The 24809-nt window shown below is 36.5% G+C and overlaps 1 protein-coding gene across 9 annotated transcripts in view; it reads left to right on the plus strand.

Moving 5' to 3' along the window:
* The window catches only part of CABIN1 (calcineurin binding protein 1), a 116851-nt gene that overhangs the window by 21117 nt on the left and 70925 nt on the right, over positions 1 to 24809 (plus strand). For 7 of the 9 annotated variants that reach the window (XM_030500333.2, XM_030500335.1, XM_030500332.1 and 4 more), the window contains 9 exons: positions 1674 to 1835; positions 3353 to 3559; positions 3943 to 4088; positions 5973 to 6234; positions 8273 to 8533; positions 9186 to 9337; positions 9899 to 10077; positions 18278 to 18460; positions 19867 to 20204. In XM_030500333.2, coding sequence (XP_030356193.1) covers positions 1674 to 1835; positions 3353 to 3559; positions 3943 to 4088; positions 5973 to 6234; positions 8273 to 8533; positions 9186 to 9337; positions 9899 to 10077; positions 18278 to 18460; positions 19867 to 20204 — 1890 coding nt within the window. The remainder of the gene's footprint in view (positions 1 to 1673; positions 1836 to 3352; positions 3560 to 3942; positions 4089 to 5972; positions 6235 to 8272; positions 8534 to 9185; positions 9338 to 9898; positions 10078 to 18277; positions 18461 to 19866; positions 20205 to 24809) is intronic. The other 2 variants (XM_030500337.1, XM_030500338.1) reach the window with 1 other exon arrangement.

Raw genomic sequence — 24809 nt, forward strand, 5'->3', positions numbered from 1 at the left:
ATGATTGCTGTGACTTAAAATGTCATTGAAATGCCTTCTAAGAATTGTCTTTACTCTTATTTTTCAGGGTTTTGGGTCTTAATAAATGGTACCTTGTTCTTAGCACAGATCTTTTAAGCAGAAGAGAATTAACATCTTATAGTTTATCCCAGCACTTACAAACAAGTTTCTTACATGAAGAATGACAGAAAGAATTACAGTGTTTTTAGTGTCAGGAAAGCCAATCATGATGAGAAACTTCCTGTAGCATGCATTGTATGCATAAATAATTGAGTTTACAATCCTAGATGTTGAAAAAGGAGCAGGCAGCTAAAATAAAAGTAAAATGATAAGCTTTTATACAAATTGCAAATAGGTGAATGCTTTGCATTTTCAATTTATGACTGCAAAATTTCAGTTGAGGAAACTCCTAAGTAAACCAGTGTGCTGAGGAATAGGTGTGGCTGGTTGGGAGAAGTCAGGTCTTACTAAAGTTGAATAAATGAAAGTGGATGCTTTTTATCTGAAGGAAAACCATAAAGGAAATTACTTACCAGTTAATAGAATTCTCCTCGTAGTATACAGCTTCCTAAAACTTCAGAGGCAGATCACAGTGGAGAACTTGGTATTTTTCTATGCCCTTCAGTCTCCCAAATGAGATTTACAGTAACAGCACTTTTCTACCACCTCAAATGAATTTTCTTCAGACATAACTGGTGTGCTTTGATACTGGGGATGCACACACCACATATTGCTGTTGGATGTTTAAGATAAAATTAATGTCATTTCTACTTACACAGTTCATTTTTTCATTTAAATTTCATGTTGGAACATGTTGGAACTGATTCTTAAACATCAGTGATTAAGTGTGGGTTTTGTTTTTTTTTTTTGGAATGAAGATCCAGAATCCCACTACACAGATTATTCTTGGTGAATATGTTTTTATTGACTTTGAAATGTCTTCCTGGAATGTGCTCTTTTTTTGTTTGCTTTTTAGGGAAAGAATTACCTTTTGTCTTTGGCATTCAGTTGCAGTTTTCTTTAATGAATGTTTTAGAGTAAAAGCATCTTCCAAAATGTGAAATGCTACTGATGGGTAGTTTTTCTTGTAATGTTGAAGTTAAAGATAGCAACTTGCTACAGTGTTTAGTAATTTGGGATCAGTCCAGCCACTTTCGTTGGTGTGTAGCCATCTGTATGATACTGTTCATACTGTGCAATTCTCTATCCATTTCAGTCAGATTTTCATTACCTGTCCTTTCTTTTTCCACAAAGTCCTCTCCATTACCCTTTTTCCATGCAGAGGAAATGAATGTTTGTGAATTAGGGTAGAAATTCTTTGGTTCCTTTTTCTTATTCACAGGGGTGACAAAAGGAACTTGGTGTGCAGTGGAAAACTTTGAATGATCTTAAGTCTGAAACGTTAAGCTGATATCTAATCTCATTGATTAAAGACAAGAATTCGTAAATTAACATAGAAAAAAAAAATGAAAGCACTTCATTGCCATTCCAGTGCCATTGAAATTACTTGTGTGAGATGGGTTTACAGAAATATGGGTAATATTTGGTTATAATTTGGGAAAAATACATGTAGTGCCTTAATGTTGTTTTCATCATTAGCCTTCAGGCAGCTAGGTAACTTCATGCAATCTTCAGCTTCCAAATATTTTTCATTGGTATTTGTGATATTGTAGGTCCAGGTACTGCAAAAAGAACTTGCAGCATCCACTTCTGAAGATACTCATCCATACAAAGAAGAGCTGGAAACAGCCCTGGAACAGTGTTTTTATTGTTTATATGGTTTCCCTAGCAAAAAAAGCAAAGCAAGGTACCTAGAAGAACATTCAGTACAGCAGGTAAGATATGTATTATTTAATGTTAGTGGAATATCCTGAAGTGATGGAAGATACACCTTTCTTTGGTTCGAATGCCAAAGATTACTTTTATTTCCTTGTAAAATTTATGTATTTTACATATTGCAGAAAATAAATTAATTTAAAAAAATATGGTAGCCTTTATAAATATAAAGATATTTAAAGTGAAATACTAGTGTAGTCTTATTCATAGTAGTGTGCCATTTTGAAACTATTCACAAATCGATCTTACTGAGCCATGACTTTCCTGTTTTCAACAGACAAGAAGTTCGAGTTTGAGGAAAATTAGAGAGGAAAAAAGTCAGCTTGAGAGAAGAAAACTTTAGCAGCCAGCCCTGCAGTTTATGAAAGTGAAAAATGTCACTGTTAAAAATTATGCAAGTAAATTATATTACAGCTTATTTTGAAATCCTTCTGGTAGCCTTTTATCAGAAATGTGTGAAATTCAGTTGAGTTTGGGAGAACATCTATAGAGTGCCTTGGGAAGAGCATTGAAGTAATAAGAAAGGGACAGAAAAAGCAGGTCAGCAATCCTCTGCCTTGAAACAGCACTAATTTTGTTCAGAAATCTCAGATGATTTTTGCATTTACCAAATGCAAGTGATCATAGAATTATAAATTAAAAGTAGTTTCATACAAGTAAAATAATTGTCTGGCTTCTTTGAACTGACCTTTTAAAATACATAAATACTGTTATGTTATTCATTGAATATTTGTGAATTCAATCTATTACACTTATCTGTTAGAAAAGTAAAATAATGAGAACATGGGAATAACTAAGAAAAAGGGATGTATAAAGAGATTACCCTCTGCCCCCGGGCTCCCCAAATAAATCCATTACATTTGGGCAATTCTGGATGAAAAAGTTCTTATTGAAGTCACTGATAAATTGATTTTTAGTAATGTGACTTTCCCATTTTGAGCACAGAAGCAAAATTTACTCTAAGGAATAAGATGAACAATAAAAAACCAGTCTAGCAAAGGAAAGTGTAATTTTTTTTCTTTTGGTTACTGTTTTCAATAAAGAAAAGTGAAGGGAAAATGTGAAATAAATTCTTAAATTAGAGAGTTTGAAGATTTTTAAGTCTCAGAATTTTGTCTGATTCCCATTTCATTTATTCTAACTGGAATTTTAAATTGAAGATGTAGAGCTTTTCTCATCCATATCTTACCCAAGATCTCAGTGTTGCTCAGGATACTTGCAGCTGATTCTTGCTTATAAACAACTTCTAAGCAAGTAGAATGACTATTTTTCAGTGACATACACTGAATTACAGCCCAGATACCTTTGTCTTTTAAATCAGTGAGCTATATTTGTGAGCAGCATAAATTAATGGTGCCTTTAGTTGTTCTGTTCTTGGGAGGTGTAATTGGTTTCCTGCTAGAGTAATAGGTATATTCACATGAACTAGAAAAGTAATAGAAACTCTTCATCAATAGACTTCTGATTTTGGAATTTGGGATAATTTGTTTCCCCCCTCATCTACCTCCCTTTTCAGGTTGATCTAACATGGGAAGATGCTTTGTTCATGTTTGAATATTTTAAGCCTAAAACTCTTCCGGAATTTGATAGTTATAAAACCAGTACTGTGTCTGCTGATTTGGCCAACCTTTTGAAGAAGACTGCTACGATTGTTCCACGAACAGACAAGCCTATGCTGAGCCTAGATACTGTATCTGCCTATATTGAAGGAACCTGCAGCAAGGTATAATTAATTGCTTTTAAAAAATACTGAGAGGAGTAAAAAATGTTGTTATTTTTATGTTGACTTTGAGATAGTTAGGGGAATTATTTATTCCATGATGTTGGATTTCCTCAGGTAATTTAATTTAAATTAAATGACACCACCAAGGTTTAGTCTTGGAATGGCAAGAGGTAATATTGATTAGTATGCAGTCAGTATGAGATGTTCATTAGTGTTTGTAAGTGCTCTGTGAATCTGTGGAATGCTGTCACTGTCTTCATATTCTACCTTCATATTCTGTGATGAAAAGGCTACTTTCACTACAAGGAAGAAGCAAGTGTGCAGCTCCTTTAATGTGACTATTTCATTTAACATGAACCTTTACTTTTTTTCTTTATTCTCAGGCACCATCTCTCCCGGATGGTGCAGACTATTCTCCACCAGTGGTGACTGAGTTGTACTATCTTCTGGCAGACTATCATTTCAAGAATAAAGAACAGTCTAAGGCCATTAAATTTTACATGCACGACATTTGTATTTGTCCAAACAGGTCAGTATTATTGATTCCTGCTGCATATCATTCATTCTTCTCACTTCTTTCAGTACTGAAAAGCAGACAACAAAAGATACTTATTTTGGTTTCAGGGGTTTAAAAACCCCAAACTAAAAAGCCTGCAATCCGTTATTATAGCTTTATTGTATAATTAAGTGCATCTGTAAAACAACCCAACAAACAAAAGGCAAAACAAAACCTAGTGTTAAGTATTTGATTGTTTTGAAGTTATAGCTGATAAATGAAATCATAAAATCAAGAATGACTGGGAAGGGCAAAGACCAAGTAATATTTCTTTTTTGCACCTTTTGTTCTTTGTTTTGGCATGTTCATACATGACAAGGAATGAAAAATGTCACTGTTAGTAGCATAGCTATAGCAGAAATAGTGTTCTGTAGCTGATTAACTGTTTAGGCTGATACCTTTCTAAAAGTATTAATCTTGCTGCTAATGAACTACTCAGAGAATACAAACTCAAGTAAAATATTTCAGTGATACTTAAACATCTTGTTTCTTGATAATTTACAACTTACTGAAATACCACCAAGATTAAGCTCTATCATCTTAAAAATAAAGCATGTTTTGAGTAAAAGTCTTCTCAAATGAAATTAAATAATCTTTACATTTACTGATGAAATATAGGGTTTGCATATTAGGTGTTAACTTTCATTTTAATTCTCCTTGAAGTTGAGAGCTCAGGGTCAGTGACAAACCCCTAGTTTGATAGATTTGAGACAAGAAAACTACTTCTAAATCCAGTCACATATCAAAGACAAAAGGGAAGGTGAAGGCACAAAGCAATTTTACATGTGAAATCTACAGAGGAAATAGCTGTAATTTAGTGTTAATGAATCTTCTTGTCTGGGACCTCTGATTAGCAGATTGCTAGAACTTCTGTTTGGAGATTGATAAAGAAATTACCTCCCCTCATTTTTCTGTAGCATTGATACTTTAATACCTAAATGCATAAATAAATGAGTGGAATGCATTTCACTGTGTGGTGCTTTGTTGCTCAGAAGGTGCTTTATGTGGTAGCATAGTATTTTTATCTTAGTCATATGAGATACTACTTCTTCACATGTCTGTTACAGTTCTCCTTCCATTCCCTTCAGGAATCTGACTATTGAGGTCACTTAACCCAGAAATAGGTTTTCAATTGAAATCAGCAAGAAATTACAAGCAAAAAAGTTAGAACATTATGATTATTCCTTTGCTGTGAGAATTATGGTAAAATTGAAAAATTCCAGGGCTGATGACCCCAGATGTTAAGGTGGGATTGTGGAATAGAAACTACTCTTCAGACTGTATCGTCAATGATCTCATAAATGCAGGACTAGATCCTGAACAGTCCCCTCAGTAAACAGTCTTCATCGTTCATCAGAATTTTCCTACATGAATGCATTTTAGGTTTTGCGATTTTTATGTTGGAAAATGATGATGAGGATAAAGACCATTCACAGTTCAGTCTAACAATACAAAATACCATAATGGCTGTCTGCTGGCCTATAGAAATGAAGGGTGACAGTGTTTGGACAGGACAGGGTGGTTACTGAGAAAAGAAATCAATGGGAGTGCTGCCATTAGAAGTACAGAAATGCTATTTTTGTATGGCAGATAAACCTTGTTTCATTTGACTTTCATGTGTGACATGACACTGGGCACAGTGCTTTAGTAGGAAAGCATATTTAATAAAATCTGTTTGATTTAGGCTGTACAGCCTGTGTTTCACTGTGAAGGGAGGAGGAGATGCAGGGATCTGTTTTGAGAGACCGTAAGATGAAAGGAAGAGAAAAGATATAACAAAATGAATCTTGTCTGTGCCATTCAGTTTAATGTTTAGGGGGGCAATTGTTCATGTAACACATGCTCTTGCTTGCATAGGTTTGATTCGTGGGCTGGCATGGCTCTGGCTCGAGCAAGTCGTATTCAGGACAAGTTGAACTCTAATGAATTGAAAAGCGATGGCCCAATCTGGAAGCACTCTACTCCTGTCTTGAATTGCTTTAAGAGAGCCCTGGAGATTGACAGCTCTAATCTCTCCTTGTGGATAGAATACGGCACCATTTCCTATGCCCTACATTCTTTTGCATCTCGACAGCTTAAGCAGTGGAAATCAGAACTCCCCCCTGAAGTTGTGCAGCAGGTGGGATCTAACTGAGTGCAGTATGAAGTTTTAACTATTTAAAATGCTATTTTCTAACATAGTAACTTTTAAAATTAAATATTTACATGCTTTTTACCAGATATTAGACTGTATGGCTACTTAGTAACATTGGAAATTCTAATATTCATTCATATAATCTGCTGGTGTCAGCAGTATTTAAAGGCTTTTTCTTTTTCCTGTGTAAAATTAGTTTGAGCCTGATCCTTGAATTAACTTTTGTAACATTCTGGATAGAGGAATTATATTTACTGTACCTTTCTGTAAATGTCATACAATGTTTCCAGGAAAAGCTGAAATGTGTACATATTCATATAGTGAAAAGATCAGGAATTACTCTGATATCTGTGTCCATATGTCATCTCTTCTATCTAAAGACATCCCTCCCCTTTTTCTATGTTTTGGAACTATTTACTTAAACAAAAGATCAAAATGAGATTGACAGAATTTTCATAGAAAAAGTTGTTACAAATTCATTAGCTCTTTCTGCATGACAGTGCTGAAAAAGTTGAAGTTTATTGCTAAGACAAAATGAGCAATTTTGAATACTCTCTGACAGTTATAGAAGTTGCTAGGGGAAATGTTTTGTCTGTTGTCTTTGACCAGTAAACTCTATTTCTGCTTTAACTATTCTCACTTAAAAATATTATGTAGTCCACAACTGGAAGCAGAGTGAAAAAAAGAAATGCTGCTCCTGGCTGTCTGCTGTAAGTTGTAAAAATCTTCCAGGGTTTGAACTGTAGAGAAGTGGTATTGGGAACATCCTTTGTTTCCAGGAGAACATATTTACAGCAAGTTGATGCGTCTTGTGTCTGAGCATTGCACTTCCCATAGACGCTTCCATAGTGTTTGGCCCTCTAAGAAGAAAGATGATATAAGCACGCATATTAAAGGAGAACATATGGTTTATTAAGTAGTATTGTCATTTGAAATGACAACTAACAATAGGGTTTTCTTTCTGAGGGTTATTACATCCAAGAGCTCCAAAAGTAACTACTCAGAAAATTAAGTTATTACATTTTTATGCCATTGATCTATCAAAACTTTGGTGTTACTGTCTTGTGGCCTCTTGGCTATGAGGGACTTGCTGAAGAATTCCAGGGATAATGCTGGAGTTATTTCATATTATCAGATAAAAGGCACAATGCAGAACAGCTATCTTCAGTTGTGGATTAAATTAGAATGTTTATTTAGGACTACTTGAATCTTCCGTCTGAATATATTAAACCCACATATTTACTAAGAAAAGCTCTATTATAATAAACAATATAATCTCCATTCATCAGTAATGTGTTTCTCATACATAAAACCTTTATTATTCTCTTCTCATTACAAAATATTTAGGGAAGGAAAGGTTGTGTTACAGTTCTTGAAGTGCAACAAGTGCTGAGACTACTCTTGTAACCCAAGAATTTAAATTTATGAATTTCTTTTTCAGTGAGAGAAAATTACATATATGGATCTTTTGATCTAGTTTTTTAGATGACTTTACTGGCAGTTTAATTTATGCTGGTGGTTTTAATTTCTTTGAGACATGGGGGGAGGGTATTCTTGCCATATTCAGCTCAAAATTATATGCACTGCAAGACGGATAAAATAGGTTTCTTCACAAATGATAATGGTCTGTAGTGGTTCTGGCAGACTTTAGCTGCAGAACAAAAGAAGCGTCTTTTATTCTTTGAAGAGTTAACATAATTACAGCTCTGAAAAAGTGGAAAAATTTTTGTAGACATATATATTGGTTTGATATTTTTCAGATTTACATGCATATTCTTACACTTCTGTCTTACTGTTTTGTTCTGGTTATTTGTGTCAGCAGTTACTGAAATGAACAAAAACCTATCCATAAACACGTTTTATGTGTTGTCAGGGTATATTTGATCACTTGGATATGTTCAGGTTGAAAGTGTTTTAAATGACATACCTTGTTTATGCACTTTTATATGCAGGAATATATTTCTAGAACCTTTCATCCCAGCACAGTGAATTCATGTATTCTCAACACTTTGCTCAATCACAGATGGAAGAGCGTCGGGACAGTATGTTGGAGACAGCCAAGCTGTGTTTTACGTCAGCATCTCGCTGTGAGGGAGATGGTGATGAAGAGGAGTGGCTTATTCACTACATGCTGGGAAAGATTGCAGAGAAGCAGAAACAGCCTCCTGTTGTCTACCTGCTGCATTACAAACAGGCGGGCCATTACTTGCATGAGGAGGCTGCCCGATATCCAAAGAAAATTCACTACCATAATCCACCAGAACTTGCCATGGAAGCGTTGGAGGTAAAAGGAAGTTAAATATGTAGGTTCGAAAACGTTGTTCTCTACAGATAATGGAATACCACTTATTATTAGTTCATATTATGTGAATGGCATAAGTATATGGTGCTCTGCACTAGGAACATTTACAGGACCAACTGGAGAATAAAATGGATCGTGTTAGGCTGGTTTTGTTTAAAAGACAGTTTATGTATACAGTCTCAGTATTGGACTGGCATACAGAAATCCCACTTCTGGATTTTGCTGTACACAGATAAAAGAGTCAGCTTTTATCAAAATCAAACGTGTAGGTTTCACAAGCATCTCATCTATAAAAGCATAAGTTCATGTATGAGTTGGGATAGTAATCATGCCTTTGCTTTTACTGTGTTGGCTCATAAAAATAGTGGGTCTAGAACATACTCAGTGGTGCTTTGCCTCCAAGCAGACCAGGTCTGCTTTCACTGTTGTATTCCATAGGTTGCATAAAATTTTTACAGTGTTCAGGATCTTGTAATTTATAAGCAACTTTCAAAGGCAAGAAAAGTCCTATTCAGGTAAGTTTAGGTAACAGATGACTGACTTTTCCTGTGCTTTCTTCAGAGAAGAGGCTATTTGTACTAGGTTGCAGAGTTATGAATTCTCTACTGACCAAATGGACTTTGGTGTTTTCTAGGTATACTTTCGACTTCATGCTTCTATTTTGAAACTTGTGGGGAAACCAGACTCTGGAGTAGATGCAGAGATACTAGTTAGTTTCATGAAAGAAGCTTCTGAGGGACCATTTGCCAGGGGTGAGGAGAAGAACACCCCAAAAGTTGCAGAAAAGTGAGTGTTAATTTCCAGAAGTATCCTCTGAAAGCATGCTGATAAATGCTGTATAATAAACTACTAAAATGAAGCTGAATGAAAAGCTTGAACAAAACAACATGATTAGAATTAATTCTAATGCTTGCAGTTTTCAGGTATCATGAACAGTAAGATTATATGCTGCACTGAGATGTTCTCAATAATTGGCCCAGTGCAGATCGGAAAGGAACAAAAGAGAACAATTTTGATCTTATGACCCATTTTGAAGCCATTGGTTTTATTTATTAATAAAATTATTTTTTTAATCATCTAATAACAATACAAAAGCAAATGGCCTTTATTTTCAAGGATAAGAGACTTCAGTCCTCATAATCTGTCTCATTAACAACTACAAAATAATGTTTTACTATTGACCAGTGACAGTGGAGGAATATAACCTGTACTAAAAATCCATCATTTAGAATTTGTTAGTAAGATTTGATGACTGTATTGGGAACATTGTAAGAACATGTAGTCTCTTTTCGTTCTTTGTGTGTGTCCCTCGTATGTTAACACTATTCTCTTTCTTGCCTCTCCCAGGGAGAAAACTTGCATGATTGATGAAGACTCTCACTCTTCAGCCGGAACAGTGCCAGGCCCTGGGACTTCCCTCCCCTCCTCCTGCGGTCCAGGTCTGACATCCCCACCTTACACAGCCACTCCAGTTGACCACGATTACGTCAAATGTAAAAAACCCCGTCAGCAGGCAACGCCGGACGGTACAGTCCCTGTTCTCAATACTGGCAGCACAGGGAGGTGCTCTAATCATGGGGGGTTTGAGCAGGAATGATCAAACTGCTCATTTTAAGGAGGGTGATGGGTCTGTGGTAACACGGGCAATATTGAAGCTTATAACCTTTATAAATACAGTGCTTTAAATACACTCAGAGCTTTAAGTACAAAATTCAAAGTTGTCACCTGCCACCATTGGCACCTATCACTTAATCAAAACAGGAATGTTGATAGGAGGCGCATGCAGCTCATTGAATTTTCAGTGATTTTTTTTATTTTTAAATTTATTTCTTTTCTTCAGAGCTAAATGTCTGTCTGCTCTTATAAGGAAAGATGTGGGTTCAGTCTTTTGAAGACTGGACACTGTTTCAGTGCCTGTGTGAAATGACCATGTGAAAATTTGAACTGTGACTGAAACAGGGAAAATTGTTAAAAGGCAAAACAAAACAATATTATCCTTTTTTTGAAGGAGGCAGGTGGCAACTATTTTGAATATATTATGTATCAGCACGAAGTGATTTGCATGACAGTGCAGTAGACTTCATCTTTTAATTTTTCTTTATCATTTACAATGACTGGTTAGCAGCTCATCTCTATAGAATATAAAGTTACACAATAAATTATTGGCTTATAAATGCAGAAGGTAGGGTGGTATCATAGTGTTATTGAAGATTTTGCAATATACATGTATAGTAAAAGTTAAGTTACTACTTAAATAACCTGACATTATTATTTGGCTAGGAATTTTATTCTGATTCTGCTTGTCTAGCCATTTGTTTATCCATCTGGATCTATATAAGTATCAGCACTCAAGGAGGAGTAAAATACTTGCAATATATACCTATAGTATTGGTAGAATGTGTCAGGCCACACAGAAAAGCTCTGCTTGATATGAATTTACTTCTGGAGGGTGGGCTGCTTCCTACTGTCATTTTCTGAAGAATGGTAATTTTTAATAACTTTGTTGACATAGTTTTGATACAAATGTTCCTATGCCTGGAAACTCCACAAGGTGAATTTATTCCTTTTCCCTAGCAAATAATTCTTGGTGAAACTGACAGATCCTTCATTGCTTTCACTAACTAGAGAAATGTTCATTTTATTTATTCTTATATTTTAATCAGGAATAATTCATTGGACTGTTTTGATATCATGTGTAGTGTGTTAGTGTGAATGGGTTATGTAGGGACCAGGGTCTTATATTAGCCTTTTGATGTTTTTTGACACAGCAAACACAGAAGGGAGCAAATATTTAAATATTCCCTAAATAACATTCCCTCTGAGAAGCAGTTCTGCTTAAGACTACATCTGCTTAGGTCCTGAAGACTGTTGAAATGTTCCCAGGAGATACATAAGCTAGATAAATATTCCAATACATGTCATTAGTACATTCACTCAAAGTAAGATACTACAGACTGTGACATGCTAATTGCCTGATGGCAGCAAAGTTGGCTCCTTAGCAAAGCCTGAAGGTGCGAGCCAAGGAATGTCTACCTCTGCTGGAGCTGAAGTAGCAGTTCTTGGGTCTGCTAGCTTAGTCTAGCTAGGACTGAGCTTTGCTGCTGTCAAGCAATTCAAATTGTTAGCTGCTGAAAGAAGCAGAGTTAGGGGGATCTTTACGAAGCTGTGTGCAGCCACGACAAGTAAAATTGCAAAGTACTGCATCATTCATGTTTTGTAAGTTGCTGGCACAACTAAGTTCTGGGTAGAGCATATTGGAGAGCCCCAGGAAACTGAAATATTTGCTTTGAGGCAGTTACAGATGGAAGGAGAGCTAACAGGCTGAACCACACTCAGATGTCTTCCACTTTTATATTATTACATATACTGTGCTCCTCTGCTCCATTTGCATTTTACTTGTGTTAAAATCTATACCTTTAAAGTAAAATGCTCTTGACATCTTACTTAGTCACATCACTGAAGAAAACTGGTGGCTGCATTTCCGTTGTGCCATTCCTAAAAATAGCAAGAAAATACCCATCATTTGACTACTCTTTAGAGGTTTTTTTTTAACCATTCCTACAACAAAAGAAACTGTATTGTTGTTCACAGAACAAATAATTTGGCCTAAATTCAGCCTGAATGTTTATCCTTTCTGAGGCCTGGCAATACTCTTATTTACTCTTACTCTTTTATCGATATTGTTCATCATGTATGACATAAATTAAGAGCATTATATGAGTCTTTACCTACAAAGTTCTCTTCTTATGTTACAACAAGCAAAACACGCTAGTTGGGATCCCTGTCATTGCTGACCTAGGAGAACTCTTTTGACCATTTTTGTGTGCTGTGCTTCAAGAAAACATGTCCTGTGAGGAAGGAGAGAAGGAATTGGGATGGTTTGTTTAAGGAGGAGGAGACCACTGTAACCTAAATAGTTTTGAAGGCTGTACAAACAGTCAGAGGCAAAACCCCAGGATTTCCTTGTCCGTGGGAGACAGAACAGGTATTAGACTTAAATTGCATTTTCAATCTGGACATCAGAAAATAGTGTTAGAGCATTATTAGGAAATACTATTTAGAAAAACAAAAAGGTGAAACACTGTAATGTGTTCCTGGGGATAGTGCAGCACTGCAACACTTCAGCACTGGAAGTCTTTAAAAAGTGGCGCTACATCTGCCAGGGATGATGGAGATTCAATTTATCCTGATGGAGAAAGAAATGGACTAGATGAACTCTTGTGGTTCCTTCTGAGCCCTATTTTTTCTATTAATGTTATGCTTGGGTGGTGTTCGGTTTTTGTTTGGTTTTGATGTGGGGTGTTTTTAAACAAGATACCCAACAATGTGCTTTCTGGTGCAGCAGATTATCTCATTACGAGCAGGAGAGAATTATTGTACCACCAGACATCTTTTCTTGAAAATAATGGGATTCTGATCTTCAAGCATTCATCTGTAGATAGGTAAAGCTGTGAGGGCAGACTTATTTCAGATACATTATATTTAAATGAGTTATTATAGTTCCGTAGTTCTCCAGCACGTTTTCCTGGTGGAAAAAGAAGGCCGGGATATGCAGAAATCACTGTTAAAGCTGAGAGTATTAAAAAGCTATATACCCAGTGAATGCTGGTAATACTAATTTTAAGTCGTATATTTAATAGAAATGGCGGAAAGGAACCAGTACATACAGCTTGTAAATAACTTCTTTTTCAAGGAGACAGAAGTATTGCTGAGTGGCAGCTGTTATTTGCTGGCTGACTAGCTGCTGTCATGTGTGTAAAGTAGGCAGCTTCCTTTCTCTTTTCTTGTCCTTCCACTCAGCAACATCTTTTCCTTCCTTCTGTTAATCCTGTCTTTCCTGTCATCACCCCTGCCTGTTGCTGTTTCATAACCCTCCAAATTGAAAACTGGCATCTGATAGTAGAAGCCCGAGGATTAAACTCTCTTTATTTTCCAAGAGCAAAGTAGGAAACTAGAAAAAACAGAAATTCAGGGGGGACCAAGACTATTATTATCTGGGATGTCACCATATTTGCACTGCTAAATGGCCAGCGTTATATACCAAACCAGACGTGCTCATTGTCCTCCTTTATACAGGCTGGATGTATGTGGTCAGTAAAGACCAATTGCAGTACAGACTTCAAGCAGTTTAAATGTACCTAAGTTTTGTGCTCATAAAGCAGTAAAATTACTTAAGTGAAAAAAAAAAAAACCAAAACCCTGAATGAGAGCTTTGTTTCCCAAAATGTGGACTGGGAGATTGTTGTGAGGTCTTTTTTGCTGTAATATGCCTTCATTGTGTTGATACCCAGTTCCATATTGTGGTGGTATTGCAGGTGATGCAGTCAGTATCCATTACTATTGCAGTGTTAAAATGTCATGTCGTTGAAGTCTTCACCCATGTCATGTAGTATGTTGTGTGTAGTTAGATGTAATCGTCCTTTTTTGTGTTGTCTTTGCCTGATTGCTTTTGCAACCAATATTGCCCGTGCTGCCTCTAACCTTTATACAAATCTCTGTTCCCCAGGCATCCTCTTCCTGCTTTTACCTGTCACGGCTTGCTTTTAATAATTGGCTAAACCTGCATGATACACTCACTGGGAAAGGCTACTTGCTTCATGCTGTGGGAGAAGTCTCACGTCATAGTTTGTTGGTCTGTAACCCCGCAAATGTTATGAAGATGCACAGTTTTTTGTAAATGGGGGTTCTCGACATCCTGATGAGACAAAGGTGATCTCTGAGAAACTATATGCACCAGGTTGTCGCTCACACCAAGCTAAATAAGCTTCTAAGATGGAGTGAATATTTCTGTCCACAAAAAGAACCTCCATGTTACATTTTGGAACATTAAAATCTTACCCTTCAAAATTCTCTCTCTCCAGCAGTTTAAAATGAGATCTTTTGGTCTGCAGTACATACATACCGTTTTCTGGCACATGGTAGTGCATGTTCATGGGGAGTGCATACTGGACCACATTGAATAATGAATCACATCCAGTTTATTGCAGTATGCTCCTTTTTTACCTTTCCCCAATTTAATCTCTCTTTGATTAGTAAAAATATCACACTGGTGTTTAGTGTGAGATTATGTAAAAAGGATTTCACTAAATAAATGGAACATTGATGAGATACTCTGTTGCTCTGCACTTGAAGACAGAAGAACAAAATATAAGACTGCAGGTTACAGAAACATGTTCAGTGCTCAGTGCAACCAGACAAAACGTAGACTCTCATCTTTGACTCATAAGAGAACTCCCTTTAAGCATTCAGAGGACTTGCTGCCCTCAAGAAATTAATCTGCTTCCATGCAAATCTCTGCAATTCTTTTGTTTTCAATAATGTGCAAAGTGACTTTGATACAGAGCTGAATGTTTTCTTCTGTTATGGGTGGAATCTGTTTCAAGAATGAAAAATGTGTGATACATCATGTTTCTGACTACAGACCAATAAAGGAAAATGCTCATACATATAAGAGGGGAGATACGGTGCCAGGCAGGCAGGACAAAGAGGGTCTGTACATCCACAGCCTGTGAACAACCCACCTTTACTTCGTGAGATCTATTGCACAGATATTTTTTTAGTAAGGCAGAGTTAGGATGTGACTTGGTGCAGTTGCCATGAGTTCTGCATTACATACTGCAGGATTTAGGTATTGACAGAGCTGCTTTATTATATTAAGATGCATCTTGGGTAGCCTAACAAATGATAGCTATTTGAAAACCTCCAGTGATTCTATATGTTCTCTGTGCAATTTTTAACTGTATGTAAGAATTAAGCTAAAGATAAAGGGGGAATTAAAACCCATTGCCTCTTGCTCTCTACTTAGTGAGTACGAAGAGCAGTTACTGTATTTTTATTTTGGTTAATTGTATGTATTTCGAAATTCTCCTTATCATTTTGAAGTCCGGTTCTCCCAATGATTTTCTTATATGCCATCTCATTTTTTCTCCTCTCCTCTGAATTCATTCTAGTTACTCAGTATATTTTTTTTAAATGTGAGTCCCAAATAATTAAGACACCATAATTAAGCTTAATTTTCATTAGTGCTCAGTAGAACAGGAAGACTGTCATGTATTTTTTCTGTTGAAGTTACTGATTATACATTCAACTGTGCTAGTTTGCTGAATTGCTTTTACAATAGCATGATATTTTGGCTATTTCTGGTTTGAGAATCACTAATTCTTTACAGGCACATGTGAATATATGTGCTGGGATACATACATACTTTTTCTACTGCTGATCTTGTTATATTTTAGGTGCTTACAGATGGATTTATTTATGCTCAGATAATTCTGTGGAAAATGAAGGCCAGCTGGCTAATAGCTTTGACCTTTTATCCTTTGTAGAGTTAGGTACTACACTTCATTTTCTATTCCCTGGAACTTTACCCATCCTCTGTGACTTCTGAGAAATTAATACTAGTAACTGGTGGCTGCTGCTAATTTCTGAAATACTCCAGTGTTTTTCATCAAGCCCACTTAGTTTGAAAGCATCTATTGCATTGGAAAGGTATCTAAAATAAGAGGTGGTTGTCTCAAAAGTAGAGTCTTCCTCTGCTTTTCAGTTATTAGAGTCCTATATTAATATCATGAAGGTTATTTTTTTATATAGTTAACATATTGAAAGAAAAGGAGAATGAACATACATATCTAGACCTACCCTTGTTTTAAGAGAAATTTCAAATCAAAATAGCTAGCTAATTATAAGGAGGCATTTCCATTTGTTCCCCACAGGGAAAAGCTCCCCTGTCATGCATACATTTGAAATTTAACATGCTAAATCATTGTCTGTTTTTGCATGCTGAGAAGTTAGTGTAATTTCCTAGTGACCTGACAGCACTGTTGCATATTGGTCTAGCAGTTCTTGATTTACGTTCTAATGCTTCATCTGTCATAACCCACACATTAGAACTGACCTCCAGGCTTATGGCAACATTTGGAAATGGGCAATTTTTTTTTTCTTCCCTAGATGAGTAATTCAGCCTCTTTGCCACAGATGCAGAAACTTTCCTTAAAAAAAAAGTCAAGGTAGCTCCTGTCAGTCTTCTTCCTGATGTCAACTGGGAGTTCAATAGTATCCATTTGTACCACAGAAGGTTATTAAAGCTTTATAAATGAGTCATTTAAAGCTTGACTGACCTCTCTTCAGAAGCCTTCTCTTCCCCTTCTTTATAATTATATTCTTTCTATATAAAACTTGTCATCATTAACCAACTATATAACTTCCAATTAGGAAGCAAATGCTGTTCCACTGTTCTTTTTTAAGAGAGAGTTTTATTAAGATCTGTTCACTGAAAGGGAAGGTTTTCTTTGTGTGCTGGTGAAAAGCCTATGGAGTGCATCAAATCTGGTTTAATTTTGTTGGAATCCTAATAAGCAGAACCTGATCTGCAAATTGAAGTTTTGCAGAGGGATTTTTTTCTTGATAAAATAAATTCATAGGAGGCCCTTCGCTCTCTCCTGAACAAGTGCAATTCAGATGGAATAGAAGAAATTTAATTGAATTATCAGCTCATCTCAAAGCAAGGGCTTTTGCTTTTTTAAGATTTTCTTTTTTGATCTTATCAAGAAAAGGAATGACTAAGAATGCACTGAAACTCCCTAGGCAATAGAGGTAACGTGCATCTTGGTTAAGCTATTCCTGTATCTTCAGCAGAAACTGGAAATGAATCCTTTAGGCTGCAGAATTGGAGACAATTGCCTGTATTGGAATTTTGTGTTGGACACGGAATTATGTTGGCACAATATTATAGAAAATGTCAGTTTCCCATCTCACTGGGAATATGCATGCATCTTCCTGTTGGAGATATGAAGCTGTGGTTTTTAGTCATGCAGGGTTGCCTCTTGATGTAAAAGAACCTGGATTATATCAGGCAGGTTCCAGACATGGGTGGAAGTTTTTCACATGGCTGTTTGTTCTGAGGTGTGAATTTTATCCTCCATGATAAAGTCACGATCAGGTACCACTGTAACATAGTCAGCAGCCAGTGTACACTACTCCAGTTTGTCAAGGCAAAGTCTCTTCTATTCTTCTGCCTACTGCCTTGAAGTCCAAGAGTTTTCCTGTCTAGCAGACGTAGTTCTTTGATGGATTGTTTGTTTGCCATATCAAATCACCTTTCAGAACATTTGGTGAACAGCATCTAACACCTGCAGGATAGATGGCATCCGTGATCACTCCTGTAAGTCTTTGCCCTCTAATAGTACTGATTTTTCTGTCCTGCATGAGTAATTTTTACCAGTATTGTTGTTCATGGCTTTCTCTTGTCACTTGAGCTTTGCTTGCGTCAGACTCAAAATTATACTGGGTGCTTTTCAAGGGAAATGGCACAGTAAACACAGGAAATTTTAAAGTCCATACGACATGAAATATTGGGTTCTTAGTCTAATTGGTTTTGAAAGTTGAGCATCATTGCTTTTGAATCAGATTCCAGGGTAATATTCTAGGAAGAAATGTGGTGGGGCAGGGAGCTCTCTATTGCATTAGTGTTAAATAATACCTAGTGAAAGAAGACTGGGGTTTTAATTTCTTAGCACAAAGAGGTGAGCTGAAAATGATTAGTTCAAGTAGACAACTTAAAAGAAAATAAATACCTTTTAGACAACAGAATTGGTGGTTGTTAAGGATCCTGTATTGCACTTGTCAGAGGTTTGCAGAGTGGTTGCAGTTCGATGTTGCTATTACTAAGATGCAAGTAACAGCTTGATGAGTATCAAGTGGTGCATTCCTTCTTTATTTCTTTTGCAGAGAGGAGTCAGGATAGCACTGCAGCAGTGCTGTCTGACTCCAGTTCCACACAGGATATGTTTAATGAGCCTGCCAGTTCTCAAGACAGCCTTAGGAAGACTTACACAGAGAAGAGGATTTCTACTACCTGTGCTGATGCCATTATGCCCAGCAAAGAGACCCTGGGATCTACAGAGGAAAAGAGTATGCCTGATTTAATAGATAATGTCAGCTGGCATGTTATCATTAAAATGCTTCTTCTGGCATGCAGAAGCACTGAAATATGCTGCAGTGTGACTGAGGATTTTAAGTAGGCGTTACTGCTGCATGTATGTGCAGCTTAAAATTGGAACTGTGCTTTGCTTCCGTGACCATCATCCCAGTTTGTACTACCTGTTAAACCTTATAAAGGCAAGAATAATGATAAACTGATGTCTGTGGTGGTCCTTTGACTGGCTTGCCTTCTTCTAGGTTTTTATTTACTCTTTCCTCAATGTTTCCAATCTCTAAATAATTTAAGGAGTAGTCATTAGAAGCTAATCTCAAACAAAACATTTTTTCTTTTCCCTAGGTATAGATGCCCTTTCTGTTCTGGCCAGTAGCAGCTTGATATTCAGTACCTAGAAGAGGACAAGTAGTGAAATTAGATGTTTTATTCCATTGGATACTTTATTTCAGTGGAGAAGTGGAATTGCTGTCTACCAGTTTTCTCCATATGTAATAGCACTAAGTGTTCTGTATTCCACTGGAAAATTTATTTCGATATCCATTAACTGGAATTTCCTTTTGTCTGATGTTTGCACAGTTGGACGTGCCAGTAAATAAAAAGGCCAGATTTCAGTAGGAAAGACAAACAAGCCCAATGTATAAATTTTGTCCACCTTTCTGTGCTGTGGCTGTTTGAAGCATGTTAAGTCTTTTTTGCCAGTTCATGCAGTTTAGAAAAATTCATCTGCATATAGCAGGCATGTTTTCAGCAATAATGAAATGTGGAAGCTCCAACTGTAACGGATGTTTTCCAAAGTAGGATTTGGTATCCTCTAAGAAAAGATGGGTCAATTGAACTGAGTTACCATAGATGGAACTGTAGGTCCTACATTATCCAGAAGACCAGGTTATCTGCTGCTAATCAGTCTGTCCAAGCCTAAATTATATTCTGGAATTGTGTTCTTCTAGGTAAATTGTTAAGAATAATATTTAACTTGGCAGGATGACTTTAATTTTCTGTTCTTTTTTTCCTTTCTTTACAGTAGAATTTTACTGAATTACATCTTTATTTTGTTGTTTTCTCCCCTCCTCCCCCATCTTCCAAGAATATAGAAAATTCTGCATTGTGTAAGAAGTGCTGAGTTCTTACTATTGCTCAGGGGAAAACCCAAAAAAAGACAATGGAGAGATCAGTGTGTGGCTCTGTTAATGAGCTGAAGATTACTTACTCATTGAACATCAGGAATAGTCATAATTTTCCTTAGGAACCACTCCCTATTTCTGTCTGTGCTTTAATGAAGAGAAAGATTACCATTTGTTGCATTTAATTTTTGTTATTTTGTTTATTTCATTTGCCAGTTTGTAATTTTCATTATCACTTTTGTCTTCTCTTAATGTTCCAGTTGCAGGAAAGTCAGAAGAGCTGCTGGAGAGCTCAGAATCTTACCACCCTGCTGAGCCTACTGGCCAAAAGATTCTTGTGGAGTCTCAGACTGCTGCTGGCAATCCCATCAAAACTACAATCCCCCCACCCTCGCAGTGGGACTGCAAAAAGAAAGCTGAACCTTGTGGAGATACATCTGAATTTCCTCATGGTCTTCCAGCAGACCTCGAGGAACAGCGGAAGTTCCTGACAGAGCAGTGTATTGCCTCCTTCTGTCTGTGCCTCAGCCGCTTTCCCCAGCACTACAAGAGCCTCTACAGACTGGCATATCTGTACACATACAGCAAAACACACAAGGTGAGCAGGCCACTGGCACAAGAGCTGACTAGCTGTGTTTATTGCCTGAGTAAGCAAACTGTATTGTCATTCATACTAATTCAGAAGTCTCAGTGTTAAAATACAGCAGGTAAGTTTGTTTTGCAGTTTGGATTGGAACTGTGCTTTGGATTGGAACAGCTCCTAGATTGTCCAGTTCATGCGTGTGAGGCCAGCTGAGTTAAAAAAATTCTTTTTTTTTATTACTGAACTAGGTAATTTTTGTCATTCAGCAGAGAATTACCTTTTAGATATGTTACATAAACTAAGATGTTCTCACAAAAATGTCAGCAATTATTTTACTGAAAAAGTGGACTGAAAAGTGACTTGGAAGCAGAAATTCATCAGTATTGGTGTAAACACATCATGTGACAGACTTCCTGGGTATCTTGGGTCTTTGTAGAACGAAAGTTTTCCTACTGTCAGAGAATAGAGGTCATCTATTTACAGGACAATTGCCATCTATTTAGAGGACAATTATTTGCAGCTTAGAAATCACTAAGTGAAAGTCAGTCAGAGATCCTACTGTTCATGAGCTGGAGATTTTGGATTATCAGGAATAACAATGATTTGGTGACTGTAATAGTATCAGTTCTTGTTTGAGGGGAAAAAATAATGTGCTTCCTCCAACATGACCCTTCTTCATAATAAAATTAATTTTAAAAGCATTCTGCTATGAATTATCATTGGTTTGGTTTTAGAATTATGTCTTTATTTTACTTCTGCATACTTCAGTTATTATAATCATTTGTCCTTCTGAAGTATCAGTAAATCGTGTATGAACAGTAGGTTGAAATTATCAGAGTTATTTCTCTAATTGCCATAATGAAGGTTCGAACTCACAGATTTTGTATTTGGAAGTCTTGTGTTATGTCATATGCTGCACTGCGTGGCTTCCTGAATTCTCTCCCCACCAGTACTGAAGCTTGTGTGAATAACAGGGAAGGGAAGGGAATGGAAACAAATCATACCCCTTGCCTCATAGTAGAAAACACACCAAGAGCACTGCTGCGAATTGAGCAGTAGCATGTCTTACTGATCTACTGAAAGGTGATGAATGTTCCATTTGGCTGTACAGTCATTATCCAGAAAAATACTACCATTTTTTTAAAGATAGTTTGTTTTGAAAACATTCTTATGCTGTTTGTATGTGGCAGTTGTTATTTTTTCCATGGAACTAATCATTAATAGGAGCTGTAGATTCCTGCAATCTGTCATTAGTGTTGCTGACAAATGATTTTTTTATCAACATTCAATAAAAAAGGCTGCCTGTTTTCAATTTATTGGTTCAAATACCATGTTCTTGCTTGAGGAACTACTTGCAAAATATTTTCTTCTCTTTTTTTTTTTTTATTTCCTGGTGCAGCCTTTTCTATTTCTCTTTGTATCTCTCTCCCTATATAAATAACAATTTAGTGATTTGTAATGGTTTTCTGGGTGAAATACACATTATTGTCTAAATCTACCTCCTCTTGGAATTCAGAAAAATTGAATCCTGCCTGTTTGAGCCCAGTAGTTACCAGGTGGCTTCAACTAGGACATTATTGGCTTTTACTGTCCTGTTTTATGACAAACAACTACTTAACACTGCAAAAAAAAATCTTCCTACTGATATATGTACACTGCATACTTTCATGAGGTTGTAATTTTCTTTCTTTGATGACTCATTCAGGCTTTTGTAGAGCAATGTCAAATGTCTGTGTTTTAATGGTACACTAATATGTCTTCAGTGGGAGTTATACTCCTGAACAAAGTTAAACCACAAAATGCAACTATGCATTTTCAGCAGTAAGTGGAGTAAGAAGTATGCTTAGACATAATGATGATAAGCCTGATTTCAAAAAATAAGATAAATTACATCAGGTAGAGTTGCTTTGGCGGCAGAGTGGATTACTGGTGGATTTTAGAAAGCTGAAATTGATTTTTAAATGCATATAACCATCTTGGAAAATCCAGCATTTATACACCAGTGCCAGGAATTTGTATGAAGAATTTAGACTGATGGCCAAACTTCATGGTTGGCTGGGAAAGGAGAGGATTGGCAGGTCTCCATAGTGCATAGAAAAACAAGTTTTCATATGCAATCTGTTTTCTCCCATTTTACAGTATTACTGGTTTTGCTGTTGCAAGATTAGTAAAAATAGTTGTTGAGTGCTTTTTTTAACATCTTTTCAAAATCTTTCAACATTTTGCTTGGTTTTCCCCTGCTTACTATTTGGAGGCTATTTCTCTCTGTTTTATCCTGTTACCAGAGCAAATATGTATATAGCTGGTTTTTGTTGGAATAAATGTGCAGGAAAGTAAGGATGAATTTTCACTGCCAGCTTGGGCAGTAGTTTTAGTTTCCCATTCACCTTGTATCTGTCTTGAAGTAAAGTCTTCATCCTTTGTGATTTTTACCTCCAGAATGAGTGTTGGCACTCATGAGTTTGGAAGGAGAAGACACAACTTGGCAAGATGCTGTTTGTCAATATAACTAACAAGTTCTGTGAGAAGTGTTTGCCTTATGGTCTGTATGGATAAGTATGTACAACTGGTGTCATACTCTGCAACCAGCAGGTTGTCAGGAAATAAAAATATTTACTTAGGTGCTTTTTTTATCTCAAAAAATACTATGTAAGTCCTGGAAGAATCAGCTCACAGATACTGTTTGTATGACTTAGGGGTTTTTTTTTAAGCTTGTATTTTCTATTATGTTCATTATTAACAGAGCCCTTACTGGGGAAATTAATGTCAGGTATAACATAATGTCAGTAGCATGGCAATTTAGTCAAACTAGGCATAATACATGCGTGTAAAAATGTACGTAAAAAGATTATATATATATTTAATATATACATAGAAGACAGGCATAATCTGTCAGCATAATGGATGTAAGCAATTCAAGTTGCAACAGCGTGGTAGTAACAGTTCATTCAAAAGGCTGCCCTTCAAGGTCAGTAGTCTTTTTAGTTTTGCTTTTATTTGATGCAGTAGCACCAGGTATTTTTTGAAACAAAGCCTTCTAACAGACTACAAAAGAAAATAGAGGGAAAGATTAAGGTATAGAAGGTTGTTTTATACACCCCTCAGCAACACTTCATGGAGTTTCCAATTTAGGTAAAAGTGACTTCTGACACCATTCCGTTAAGGCGTATCCATCTCAGGTGACTCAGATTTCCACTTGGTTGACCGTAAGAGATTTTCCTTTTCAACTTCAACAATGCTGGTAAATTTTTTTGCAAGTTATTGTACCTGTCAGTCATCTTGTCGTTGAATCTTGGGGTGATAAAGATGTGGGAGGCAGCAGCTGAACTGGAAAGAGTACTTCATAATTGCCCTGAGTCAGACAGCCAAATCCAGCATTTCAGACTAGCAAGCAGCACGCCAAGAAGAATAAATCTTTTTTGCTATGTCCTGGATCCCTTCACCCACTCCTAATAACTTCATCAGCTAAAAACTAAGCGGAGCAGACTCAGTGAAATCTAATGAGTTGAGACCTGTTCAGGCGTATTCACTGGGAATAACTGATCATGCTGATTTAAGGAGAACGGTAGTGGAAAATCTGTAACTACATCTTTTATTCCTATTAGCTTTGATTGTGTGAAGTTACCGTGTAATTGCCCCATTTGTCCGAATGATCTTTTTTCCTCCTAGCTAGGTTACTGTCATCATTTTGTTCATTAAAAGCCTCTGAATTATATGTACCAGATGAATGCCTATGGATGGTCAGTGTAACATGCACAGGAGATCACCAGAGCATGACACTATACTTAATGGTCTCTTAACATTTTCATCATAAAACTTAGATTCAGGAATACATCCACAGCTAAAATTTTAGACTGGGATTTTATATTTAAGCTTTGTGCCTTGCTGAAGGTTTTTGGTTTTGTTTAATTTTCAGGTGATATTTTAACTGGAAGATTCAGATTGCCACACATTAGGCAATTTTTTACTTTGTTTTCACACTTGAAATTTACTTAGTTTTCTGATGACTGGCATAAAATGCAGCATTTATGTGCTGGGTCTTGGATGTTAGGATAGGCTTATTTTTGGTGGATTCTGATTTTATTCAAAACAGGATGACTTTCATGGAAGACCAGGTTTTTGTAGGTTCTTTATCATATTTTCTTCTGTATGTATTTCAAAGTATTTTGCAGGCTCAGGTTAATAGGATTACAGAAATACATATTACAAAAGAAGTACCATAAGAAGTTAGTCTACAGTTAAGTTTACATACTTTGCTTTCTTCAATCTTAATTAAATTTGATACTGAGTGATAATAATTAAATTTTCTGGGTCCTCTGACTAGCCAGAAAGTACCTTGTGATGTTTATGAGTGTACATGTATTTGTTCCACACCATAAGAAATCTCTGTAAATCCCCTTGACTGTCGTACGCTATAATCATGAAGGTCCTGTATAAGTACCTATATTAGCTCTCTGAATGATTTTTGACATCCATAAATATCTGGTTAGTATTTCCAGTGTTCAGCCTTCTTGCACTTAAATCCATAATCAGCATTTTGCTAGAGGGGATGCTCCAATTCTGGTAAGACAGTGGAGATTTCTGCATGATTACTGTCATTAGGACAAAAGCACTTAACGA

The sequence above is a fragment of the Strigops habroptila genome, chromosome 11 (assembly GCF_004027225.2).
Source record: "Strigops habroptila isolate Jane chromosome 11, bStrHab1.2.pri, whole genome shotgun sequence".
In the NCBI taxonomy this organism is placed as follows: Eukaryota; Metazoa; Chordata; class Aves; order Psittaciformes; family Psittacidae; genus Strigops; species Strigops habroptila.